The sequence below is a fragment of the Nannospalax galili genome, unplaced genomic scaffold, assembly GCF_000622305.1.
Source record: "Nannospalax galili isolate Female #2095 unplaced genomic scaffold, S.galili_v1.0 scaffold156, whole genome shotgun sequence".
Taxonomy (NCBI): domain Eukaryota; kingdom Metazoa; phylum Chordata; class Mammalia; order Rodentia; family Spalacidae; genus Nannospalax; species Nannospalax galili.
Window position 1 is genome coordinate 852,841 of NW_008337625.1, and position 12,464 is coordinate 865,304.

General features: G+C 37.2%; 1 protein-coding gene across 2 annotated transcripts in view; it reads left to right on the top strand.

Moving 5' to 3' along the window:
* Herc4 (HECT and RLD domain containing E3 ubiquitin protein ligase 4) overlaps positions 1-12,464 on the top strand; it is a 114,418-nt gene that overhangs the window by 57,526 nt on the left and 44,428 nt on the right. For both annotated transcript variants that reach the window (XM_008832656.3, XM_017798045.2), the window contains exons 10-15: positions 799-875; positions 1,567-1,691; positions 4,608-4,667; positions 5,066-5,177; positions 5,688-5,877; positions 7,228-7,400. In XM_008832656.3, coding sequence (XP_008830878.1) covers positions 799-875; positions 1,567-1,691; positions 4,608-4,667; positions 5,066-5,177; positions 5,688-5,877; positions 7,228-7,400 — 737 coding nt within the window. The remainder of the gene's footprint in view (positions 1-798; positions 876-1,566; positions 1,692-4,607; positions 4,668-5,065; positions 5,178-5,687; positions 5,878-7,227; positions 7,401-12,464) is intronic.

Consider the following 12,464-nt stretch of genomic DNA (forward strand, 5'->3'; position numbering starts at 1 on the left):
TGAAAGATGATGATTTTACATCATGAAGTATTTACTCAAGTTTTTTTTTCTGTTTTTGTTTAAGGTTAATTTTTTCTTTTTCTCTTTTTTTTTTCCCCTATTCATTTATTCTGAGGTATATAGTCTTGCTATGTAATCAAGGCTGGCCTCAGATTCAACAGTTTTCCCTCTGCTTTGCAAGTGCTGGGATTATAGGTGTGCTTTAGTTTAATTTTTATTTTCTTCCAACCTATCTTTTGTGACATTCATTCCAGGTTTATATTCAGTTTAAACTGAAATATATTGAGATACAAACTAGAAAACAGCTTGTATGTGTGTGCAGGTCATTAGAAATTCTTAGGAACTTGGGCTGGAGAGATGACTTAGTGGTTAAGAACACTGACTGTTCTTGCAGAAGACCTGGGTTTGAATCCCAGCATCCACATGCCAGCTAACAACTGTCCGTAACTCCAGTTCCAGGGGATCCTACAACCTCTTCTGTCCTCCACAGCCATTACATGACACTGGTACACTTACATACATGCAGGCAATACATACATATACATTAAAAAAAAAAAAAAAGTCTTATGAACTTCCCAGATGGTTCTTAGGCTTGTAGGATCATTTACTGCTCATCATTTTGTCAGTTTCATCCTCAGAGTAATCAGAATATTCCAAATCATTCTATGTGACACAGTCCATAAATGAGTAGGAAGTCTAATTAGATGATGAAGACAAATCCTATAGGAAATTTGATGTTCTGAAAAAATGTAATATAAACCTTGAAATCTAATGTGTTACATTTTATTTTTATTGTAGATTCTGAAGAATATTTCTGTGTAAAAAGAATTTTCTCAGGTGGAGATCAAAGCTTTTCACATTACTCTAGTCTTCAGGTACTGATCTGGTAATGTAAATAATAAGCTTTAAATAAATTGGACGAAGTATCAAAGTATATGTTCATCTTTATATGTTACAGATAGTTTTAATTTTTTTCCTCAAGTCTACAGAAGAAGGGTTTTTATTATAAACTGCCATTTAGGAGAAATTGACTTCTATTTTGTTTTTACTATTCTATTTATTTTTATTTTATGTGTATAAGTACATTGCCTGCATGTGTGTAAGTACACCCATGTTATGCAATGCCCATGGAGGCCAGAAGAGGGCCTCGGATCCCCTGGAACTGTTACAGACAGTTGTTAGTTGCCATGTGGGTGCTGAGAATTGAACTCAGGTCCTCTGCAATAGCAGCCAGTGCTTTTAACCATTGAGTCATCATTCCAGCCTAACTTCCTTTTTTCAAATAAATAAACCAATTTTGTTTAACTTGTTCTTGAATTTTTATTGTAAATAATTGATCTCTGGGGTTTTTTTTTTTTTGTTGTTGTTGTTGTTGTGTGGCTTTTTTTTTTTTGGCTTTTTGAGACAGGGTCTCCCAGTAGCCCCAGCTGGCCAGGAACTCACTATGTAGACCAGGCTGGCTTTGAACTCACAGAGATCCCCCTGCCTCTGCCTCCTGAGTGCTGGGATTAAAGGTGTCTCCTACCACACCTGGCAATAATCCAGCTCTTTAATTTTAAAATTTAGAACTGTGGACCACCAGATGACTTCAGATGCCCTGATCCTTCAAAGCAGATCTGGACAGTGAGTGAAGCTCTAATTCAGAAATGGCTCAGCTACCCTTCTGGACGGTTTCCTGTGGAGATAGCCAAGTATGGAAAATACTTTATTTACCTAACCTCTTAAACCTATGTGGAAGAGAATCCTTTACTGGAGAATTTTCACTTAAATATTTCATGGAGTATCATTCGCTTCATGATTTATATATAAAATTTAAGTCTTATACTTTCCATAATAGATATTTTTAAGATTTCATCTAAATTTAGGTCAATTGTAGTTCTTTCGTACATGTTAAAATGTTAGATAATACAATATGGAATGTTGCCATTTTAGGATTCTGTTTGAACTATGTTCCTCTGGTGCCTTAATGTTCCTTTAAAAAAATTTTTTTTACACTTAATTTTACATTTATTTATTTAGTGTGTGTCTATTTAGTGTGTGTGGGATCTATGGATCCCGGGATTGAACTCAGGTTGTCAGGCTTGGTAGCAGGTGCCTTTGTCCACTGAGCCAGCTTACCAGCCCAAGTTCCATATCTTTTGTACTTTCTCGAAGACTTGAAGATTACTTATTTATTGAATATTATGGTTATAAGTTAATATATCTAGTATTGGGTTTTGTCAGTTGGTTTGGGTTTTGTTAGTGTTCGTTTTGAGGATGAATAAGGGTGTATAGTCGTATTCTGTATGATGATACTTGTTTTTCAACAGACTTCATGTACTGTGGAGGGCCTGTGAGATACAGTGTGGCTGAAAATTTTCTGTTGCCTTAGTGCATTGTGGCTCTCCGCACTATGTACTTGTGATAATGCTCATGTAAATAAATTTACTTCTGCCAGTAACATAAAATAGCACATACAGTTAGGACAGTGCCCAGCACTTGATGGATGACTGTGCTGCTGGTCTGTATGCTATGTACTCCCTACTTTAGTCATCTTAGAGGGTCGTCTTACCAGACCCGTACAGCTCATGCAGAGTCTCTTGAGTACATTGATTTCTCTAGTGCTTGATTTAATCTTATGTCATTTCTGCCATCATGGCCCTGGGAAAATAAGCTGTGCTGTATATACCATGTAGCCTAGTCTTAGAATGGACTGTACTGTCTGCTTTTGGGGATTTTGGTTGGTTGGTTAGTTGGTTGATTCTTTTTTTCTTTTTTTATGTAGATTTGTAAAGTATTCTCAAGTGTTTTATAATAATGCAATCACCTAATGACTCCTTTATCAATATACCATGCCATTAAATGATATATAACTGTATATAGTCATGTAAAAGAGTGTTTTCTCAAACTGAAATTTTTCTGAAAATCCCAAAGAATAAACCTCAAGAATAACGAACAAGATTATTCAACATCCAAGACTAAAACTTCATGTGGAATTAAGGAAAATTTATATGTGCATGCTTACATAAAAAAATTTTTGGCCAGGCGTGGTGGCATACACCTTTAATCCCAGCACTTGGGAGGCAGAGGCAGGCAGATCTCTGTGAGTTTGAGTCTAGCCTGGTCTCCATAGCGAATCCAGGCCAGCTGGGGCTACAGGGAGACCCTGTCTCAAAAAGACCAGAAAAAAAATTTCTTTTTTGGCTGAACGTGATGGTGCATAACTTTAGTCCCAGCACTTGAGAGGCAGAGCAGGGGGATCTCTGTGAGTTCCAGGCCAAGTTGAAGATGAAAATATTTACTGTTTTGCTGGGTTTTTTTTTCTTAAATTTAATCTAATTTTTGTATGTGGTAGATGTGTGTATGTGTGTGTACACGTTTTGTGGCTCTGTGCATGTGCCTATGCACATATGGAGGTCAGAGGTGGATGTCGATTGTACTTTCTTATTGCTCACCACTTTATTTTTGAGAAAAGATTGCTCACTGAACCTGGGGTTCAGGCTGGCTGGCCAGTGTCTTCCCAGATTTCCTTGTTTCCATCCTCTTTCCCTTACTGCTGCGATTTCAAGATGTGTTCCATGCCCAGCTTTTTTAATGTGAGTACAGGAGATCCAAACTGAGGTCTTCATGTGTGTATGACAGGCACTTTACCAACTGAGCCATCTCCATGGCTGCTAAAGATGAAAGTATTTGACCAAATCTAGGTCAAACATATAATACCTTATCCTTATCAAATATTGTATAATCAGTATTCAGTGGTTTACAAAGTTGTTTGATTTTATTTTAATTTTATTTTCTGAGACAGTCTCACTGTGTAGCCCCAGCTAGGCTAGAACTCACTGTGTAGTCCAAGCTGGCCTTGAACTGAAGAGATTAACCTGCCTCTGCCTCAAGAGTACTGGGGTTAAAGGTCTGCACTACCATGCCTTACCTAAGTGTTGGTTGGAGAAGTGTTCTGTAATAGTACATATTCAATATTCTTTGTGTGTGTGTGTGTGTGTGTGTGTGTACGTACCTGTTCATGTATATGTGTGTGTATGTATACAGGTTCATTTTTGAGTTGTGGAGGCCAGAGGTCAACATCAGATAGCTTCCTCACTTCCCACCTTTTTTTTTTTTAAGCTCAGCAAGGCAGCTTTTACTTTTGCAAAAGGGTGTGTGGCCTCATTCAAGTGAGCAAGCACACAGAGAAAGAAATTTGATTTGTTTTTATCCCAAGGCAAGAATCCTGTGTCTTTTTCCCATTGGTTGGGATCCAACCTCAAAGTCTTCCATGAGCCACCATATTTTTTGTGATAGGGTCTCATACTGAACCTAGAGATTTCCAGTTAGGCTACACACGTTAGTTAGCTAACAGGCCTCAAGGGTCCTCTCGTCTTCTGTCAACCCTGCTTTTTATGCAGGTTCTGGGGTATCAAACTTGAGTCCATGCTTAACATGGCAAGCACTTTGCCAACTAAGCTAACTCTCCAGCCCCTTCTTTTTTTTAAATGAGATAGGGACTTACTGGGTAGCTTAGTTGGCCTCAGGTTGTAAGTCTCCTGCTCAGATAACCTGGGACTAAATAACCATTTAAATTTTTATTGTAAAAACCAAATAGTTACATTTCTCTTATTTATTTATTTTAGTGAGATAGATGGAACATTTTCTTCATCTGGTTGCCTGAATGGAAGTTTTTTAGCTGTTAGGTAAGTGGCAATTCCTTGATTGGATGAGCCTTTCAAATGTATTGAATGAAATATGTATTAAATGAGTATAATTAATATATACTAGTGAAAAAATACATATTAAATAAATGAAAATCTTAATTTTGTAATAGGATTTTTTCCTGTTTTAAAAAATTGATTCTTTGACAATTCATACATGTATAATGTGTTTTGATCATTACCCTCTTGTCTCCCTCCTCTCACTGAATCCCCTCTTCTTCCCAACAAGTTCCTGATTTATGTTCATGTCCTCTGTATGTTTGTGTGAAACATGCTGAGTTAGTGATGGTTGCTTACATGAGCATAGACGGGGGCATTTACTAGAGCATGGGCAGCAAACGAGTGACTACCCTGAAGATGACTTCCCTCTTTTTCTTTAGCAATGATGACCACTATAGAACAGGCACGAAGTTTTCAGGGGTTGATATGAATGCGGCCAGGCTGTTGTTCCACAAACTTATACAACCTGATCATCCTCAAATATCTCAGCAGGTTTGTTTTTAAGTGATTTTTCTATTTACATTATTTAGCTGTTGAATATTTATGTTAGTCTGTGTTTGCAGCCTAATTAACCGTCTAGTTTAATGAAACTACTTAGTTATACTTCATGTAATTTTATTGATAAATCTGAGGTTTTTATTTTAAAGCGCATATACTTTAGATGTTAAAGATCTATGAATCTTTTCAGATGTTTGTAGCAGACTCTAAATTGTATAACAGTATTGTGTTGGTTACGTCTGTTTATAGTTATAGTAGCCATAATGGTAAAATGTTGAAATTGACATTGCAGTAAGATTTTTTAAAATTCTGTTAGCAGTGCTTAGACATTAGTTTTCATTGTGCTCTAAAATGCATTTGTTGAAAACATTGTCTTTTTTCCTTCGCCATTTCATGTTTGTTTTACCAGTATTCTTTTTTCTGTTTTTCTCTTTCTTGTATGCAGATTTGTATGAGGTGCATTCATTTTAAATGAACTAGGTTTTGCTTTTTGTCAAAATACAGGTGGCAGCTAGTTTGGAAAAAAATCTCATACCTAAACTGACTAGCTCCTTACCTGATGTTGAAGCATTGAGGTTTTATCTTACGCTACCAGAATGTCCCCTGATGAGTGATTCCAACAATTTCACAACAATAGCAATTCCCTTTGGTACAGCTCTTGTGAACCTAGAAAAGGCACCACTAAAAGTGCTTGGTAAGAATTTTAACATTTTTCTTTTGAAAAGCTTCCTCTTTAAATGAAAGCAAATATTAAGTTCTTTTTGTTGTTTGAAATTTTGCTGCCTTGCTTATTTAACGTTCTAGATGGGAAAAGTTTGGTTTGTTTTTGTTTTTGTTTTTTTTTCCTCTTCTGGATGTTTGATTCTCACTGTTGGAGTTGCTGAAGGCAAAGCATGTTAAATATAGAATTTTAATCCAACATAACAGAGATAGTACCAAGAAAGAGTAAAAGTTTATTCATATTTTCTCCCTCATCGCCTTGAGAGTGATTTGCTGTTAATGAACTAAAGGAGAGGAGCAGTTGAAACTGAGCAGCCTGGGTTTATAATCACACCAGCCCTGATACTGGCCCTTTTCCTCCTGCTTCCTTCACTTGCTCATTTCCTTGTGTTTGATTTTATATCTCTGATTGTGCAAAAGATTTTATTCCTCATCTGATTTTATAGTTCTGTCTCTATTTGCTCTGATTTTGGGCCTAACTTTACTCACCTTAATCTTTCTAATTGTATGAATTTATTTCTAACCTCCTGGCCTTTATACTTGGCTTCCTGTGTTTAATCAAGTGTTTTGCTTTCTAACAGTGTTTGTTAGGTATATGGAACTGAAATATATTGAAGTAATAAAATCATTACAAGGTCTTTAAGACTAAGTGTGAGTGGAGAAGCAACAAGCAAGGGGTAGAGTGCTGGGATCTGAAGGGATTCAGAAGTGAAGGAGGCTCGTGAGAGCATTGCTTCCCTATTAGAGAAGTCTTTGGACTCAAAATTTTTGAGTTGCTTCATATGATTTTAGTGTTTGTAGTTAGAAACTATAAATAATATGGGTTAGGTGATGTATATTACAGTTTTACATTGTTAAGTTCCTGTATTTTTGTTTTCCAGAATTCCATGCATCTTTAAAGGTATTGCTTCACAATATTTCAGTTTCATGTATTAAGTTGAGTAATAAATATTTGAGCAATACAGTTTTAAAGTATATCTTGTTTAAAATTAATTCTGATTGTTAAAACATTTTTAATAACTGATTTTAGTATTAGATATAGTGGTGAGTTTTTAGTATAATTTAGGAAGCCAAGAATGTGAATTCAATAGGTCTTTCATACTTCATTTTTACTTGGAGAGGTTTTAAAACAGTATCTTTTAACATGATAGTGAGAAAAGTTATCTATAAACCCTAGAAATGTTATACAAAATATTGCTATGTTCATCTTCCTGGAATGTTCAGAGGGTTAAGAACCACTGTTCTAGAAGAAAAGTTAGGTGTGATTTTGAAAATTGTAATTTTTTTTATTCATTTTATTTGCATGTTCACCCTTTAATAACAGAAAACTGGTGGTCAGTACTTGAACCTCCACTATTCCTCAAGATAGTAGAACTTTTTAAGGAAGTTGTGGTACATCTTTTGAAACTCTACAAGATCGGCATTCCCCCTTCTGAAAGAAGAATTTTCAACAGTTTTCTTCATACCGCATTAAAGGTTTTAGAAATATTACATAGGGTATGTCCAATAGTCCTTTATTTTCTTCTTTCCCCATTTCTACTAACAGATTGATAATGTTCATTTTTACATTAATATTAGAATGGCATAAAAGATACATATTAAAGAAATTTGGAAATTATTCATAGTTCCTCATAGTTTCCTTTCAAAGAAGTAATATATCTGTACCTTGGAGCTTTGGACTTACTTGACTTTCTTCGGCAATTATAGCCTACAGTTGGGCAGAACAATAGCACATTAATGAATTAGAATTCTTATGTCTTCTTGTAAAGAACATAATATGTTAATTTAATGACATTTTCTATTAGTTATAAGTGGTTATGTATATGAAAGGGGCCCTGTTACCATGAACATCTAAACTCATGTTGTTTTGGTGTCAGGTACTAATGGCCTCATTCAAAGTACAGTGTTACATTTCAAACAAATGACTAATTGGAAATTGAAACCATATATAATTCATTAATTTGCCTATTGTTCTTTCCTGCCCTTTTTCCCAGTATAAGAAATAGTACACTTACACTGTAGAAGTACAAAGTTATATGAAGAAATAGAGTCTCAGCTGTTTGCTTAAAGATGGATTTGAGTCATCCCTGACAGTTGGTAGGTATATCTCTTGTTATGCCATTTGTTATTCTTGAGTTGCTGCTCAGATGAGACATGACCTAAGGGAGAAGCATGTGTTTGTAGTCGGTAGGCGGAAAGCTCCTTGTAAACCTAGTTTCTTTCCCATTAACAGCTTCTTTACACCTTCAGACCCTTCCTGCCCACTACTGAGGTAAACAATAAGGGCACAAAGGAGATAGACCTTCTGTTTTCTGTAGCAAAGAAACCTTAAAGATCAGTATTTTCCTCTTTATTTTTTTTAGTGAAGCTCCTGGGTATTTTTCTCAACTACTTAACTTTCTGAATTTTTTTCCTTTTATATTAGTATGTCCCAAGTTTCTTAAGCAATTAATTTTTCTACTCATTAAGATCAAAGATAGTGATTTCTTTCCTAGGAAAACGAGTCATCCCCCAGAACAAGGCTTTCTTGCAGCATCTCAGGGTCTGGGGTGTGCAGCATATGGTATTATGAAGATCTTCTAACTTCATGGGATGGGTCTCTTTATCTGTGTATATACTTTTTGCCTAGGGTTGAAGAGATTAATGGACTTTGTTTTTCTTTCCTCTGAACTCCTTAAGGCGTCATGAACCATCCTTTTTCAGCTAAACTTTTTTCTAAATAATTATTCTTTTTGTCTCCACTGTCTTCTTATCTTTATTCCCTTTAAAGAACACTGTTTTTTCTTAGCTGGGTCTTTTATCTTAAGAGAAAGGGAGGAGAGCCAAACAGTGATAGCTGATGTCTGTGATTCCAGCACTCTTGAGGCTAAGGCAAGAGCATCGTTCAAATTACAGGCAGCCTGGACTCTAGAGAGCAATCCTATTTCAAGAAATCGGGGTAGGGAAAGAAGTTTTCATCTTTCATAATTACGGGTGAGACTTCAGTTTATCTGCCCAGCTCAGAAACCTCAGTCTCCACTGAGAACCCTGAGTCCATCTCCAGGCACTTAAGCAATAAAGTCTATAAAACTGTTTATATGTTCCCCAGAGATTTTGTTTTTTTGTGGATTTCTTTTGTTGTTATTTTTCTTCAGGTGTGGATTGAACTCTGGGCTTTGCACATGTTAGGCAAGTGCTGTACTACTGAGTACAACCTAGTCCTTTTTGAAACAGAATCTTGTTATTTAATCAGAACTGGCCTTCAACTCAATGATCCTCCTGCCTCAGCCTCCTGAGAGCTGGGATTACAGACATGCGCCACCAAGCCAAAAGCTCCAGAGACCTTTTTGATGATGATAGATACTAGGATCTAACTTCATACTAGTTTACTGTTGGGAGTGGGTTGATCTAACATTTATTGCTTTCCAACAGTATCTGACATACCCCCCCCCCGCCTTTGTGTGTGTGTGTGTGTGTGTGTGTGTGTGTGTGTTGTGTGTGTGTGTGTGTGTATGTATGTATGTATGTGTATGTGTATGTTTAAGACGGTCTGTCTAGCCCCAGTTACCCTGGAACTCACACTATAGATCAGACTGACCTCGATTGTACAGAGATCTGCCTCTACTTCCCAAGCGCTGGGAGAACTCCCTTTATACGTGTACCTTTTAGCATTATATAGTTGACTTTTTGTTCTTTTTTTCCTTGATTGATTGGTTTTTGGTTTGTGTGTGTGTGTGTGTGTGTGTGTGTGTGTGTGTGTGTGTGTGTGTGTGTGTGTGTGTGTATGTTTGAGATAGAGTCTCACTGTGTAGATCTGGCTGGTCTGGAATCCATGTAGACCACACTGGCTGGCCTAAAACTCAAAGAGATCCTCAGTGCCTCACCATTTTTGTCCCCTTTTTTTCTAGATTGTAAAAACAGGGGGGGAAAAAACCCTCAGTCTTAAGGGTTATTAATGAGGCTGGAAAGATGGCTCAGCAGTTAAGAGGACCCAGGTTCAACTCCCAGCACCCACATGGTGGCTAACAACTGTCTGTAACTCCAGTTCCAAGAGATCCAACACCCTCTTCTGACCTGAGGGCATTGCACTACACAGATGCACTTAAATATATGTAGGCAATGCACTCAAACACATAAAAGAAAAAATATTTTTTAAATAAGAAAAATTATTCAGTAGCAGAGTTTAAATACAAGTCCAAACCTGCTTCCTAAGTCCCTGCAATTTTTCTTCTATATTAGTAGGTATAGTAATGTAATTCTGGAAACTGAAGAGATGGCTCAGCGGGTAAGAACATATTCTAATCTTCCAGAGGACCCCAGAACCCACATTGGGTGATTCAAAACCTCCTCTCACTCCAACTCCAGGGAGATCTGATGCCTCAGGGCACCTGTATGTATTTTCACAGATACATACACATAATTAAAAATAAATCTTTTAAAAAATGCTTAGAAGGGGTTTTTCTTTCATTGTGCCCCTAGAGCTCACTTAGAGCACATCATGATTCCCGTTTTACTTTTGGCTGGTTTTGTGTGTGGTTGATTTGTTTGTTTATGTGTGTATAAAAGTATGTGCAACACTAGGGATTGAACCTAAGACTTTACTCATGCTAGGCAGGTACTCTACACCCCATCCATACTGTCGTGTTCCATCACAGGCCCTGGAGTAGGAAGCAAAAAAGTCATGTTTTAATCTCTTGTACTGTTTCTTACCAGTGTAATACTGAACAGATCTTTCTCTTTATCACATGTAAATGAACAACCTACAGTATCAGCTCCGATAGTTTCCCAAGATTGGTATTTTGTTCAAATTGTATAATTATTTTAATTTTTTATTTTATTTTATTTATTTTTTTTGGTCCTTTTGAGACAGGGTCTCCCTGTAGCCCCAGCTGTCCTGGAACTCACTATGTAGACCAGGCTGGCCTTGAACTCACAGAGATCTGCCTATCTCTCTGCCTCCCAAGTGCTGGGATTAAAGACACTCACCACCATGCCTGGCTATTTTTAATTTTTTTATTTTATATGTATGAGTGTATTGTCTGCATTTGTGTAAGTGCACCCATGTTGTGCAAAACCTGGGGAAGTCAGAAGACTGTCGGATCCCCTAGAACTGGAGTTACAGATGGTTGTTAGCCACCATGTAGTTTCTGGGAATTGAATCTGGGTCCTCTGCAAGATCAGTCAGTGTTCTTAACCAGTGAGCCATCTTCCAGTCCTTAAATTGTATAATTTTTTTTTGGGGGGGGGTGTCTTTTTGAGACAGGGTCTCCCTGTAGTGGGGCTGGCCTGGAACTCAACTGTGTAGATCAGGCTGGCTTTGAACTCACAGATAATCCGCCTGCCGCTGCTGGGACTAAAGGCATGTGCCACCACGCCTGGCTAAATTGTATAATTTTTAAAAAGATTCATTTATTGTGTGTGTATGTTGAATGTATGCAGGCACATTCGTGCCCTGTGCACAAGTGGTCAGAGGACATCTTTCGGGAGTCAGCTCTTTCCACCTTGTGGGCCCCAGAGATCAAACTCAAGTTGTCAAGTTTGGTGGCAAGTGCCCTTACCTGCTGAGCCACCCTAATTATACATACTGAAGGAAGGGGTTTCATCATCACACCATTATCATTTGGATGAAAAAACAATTGCTTTTTAAGTCATTGGGTTAGAAGGGAATTGGATTCTTATTTGAAGTTGTTACATACTTACTTGCAAGCACAATGGTAGTCAAATGGACTTCTTTCTCTTTTCCTTTTTGCTATCCTGGGAATCAACCCAGGACCCCTCATGTGCTAGACAAGTACTCCACCTCTGTGCCACTTCCCAGCCCTTGGAATAACTTTAAGCATCTCCTTCTGGACTTCTTGGGGAAGTCTTTTTTCCTCTAGTCCTATTTTAAAGAAAAACTTGCTTCATTCTATGCTACTGTAAATAAATATATGTGGATATTAATTTATTGGGGATGATTGATTTTCATTTTTCTAGGAACCCAAGTTACTTATGAGAAACTTGTTTATTCAAAGGCACTTAGGTCTGGGGTTAGTGAGGTGCCTCAGCAGATAACCTGCTACCAAGCCTGACAACTTGAGAGTTCAGTCTCTGGGACTCACATAGTGGAAGAAGAGAACTGATTTTTGAAAGTTCTCCTCTGACCTCTATATGCACATGGAGTTCTCCTCCATATAGTTTGAAAGTTCTCCTCTGACCACCATGGCACATGCATGCACATACACACACAAATAAAATAGATGTAATTAAAAGAAAAAGTTTTAAAGACACTATGGTTGGGTATGGTGGCACATATCATAAATAAATAAAATAAAATATTAAAAAATTCAAAAACAACTCCAAATCATTGCTTTTGAGGCTGGAGAAAGGCTCAGCACTTAAGAGAGCACTGGCTGCACTTGCAGAGGACCCAGGTTCAATTCCCAGCACCTACATGATGGCTAACAACTGTCTGTAACTCCAGTTCCAGGGGATCTAGTACCTTCTTCTGACCTCCATGGTTGCATGATATAAATGCACTTACATACATGCAGGCAATATACTCATACACATAAAACAAAAAATAATAAATAAAATATTAAA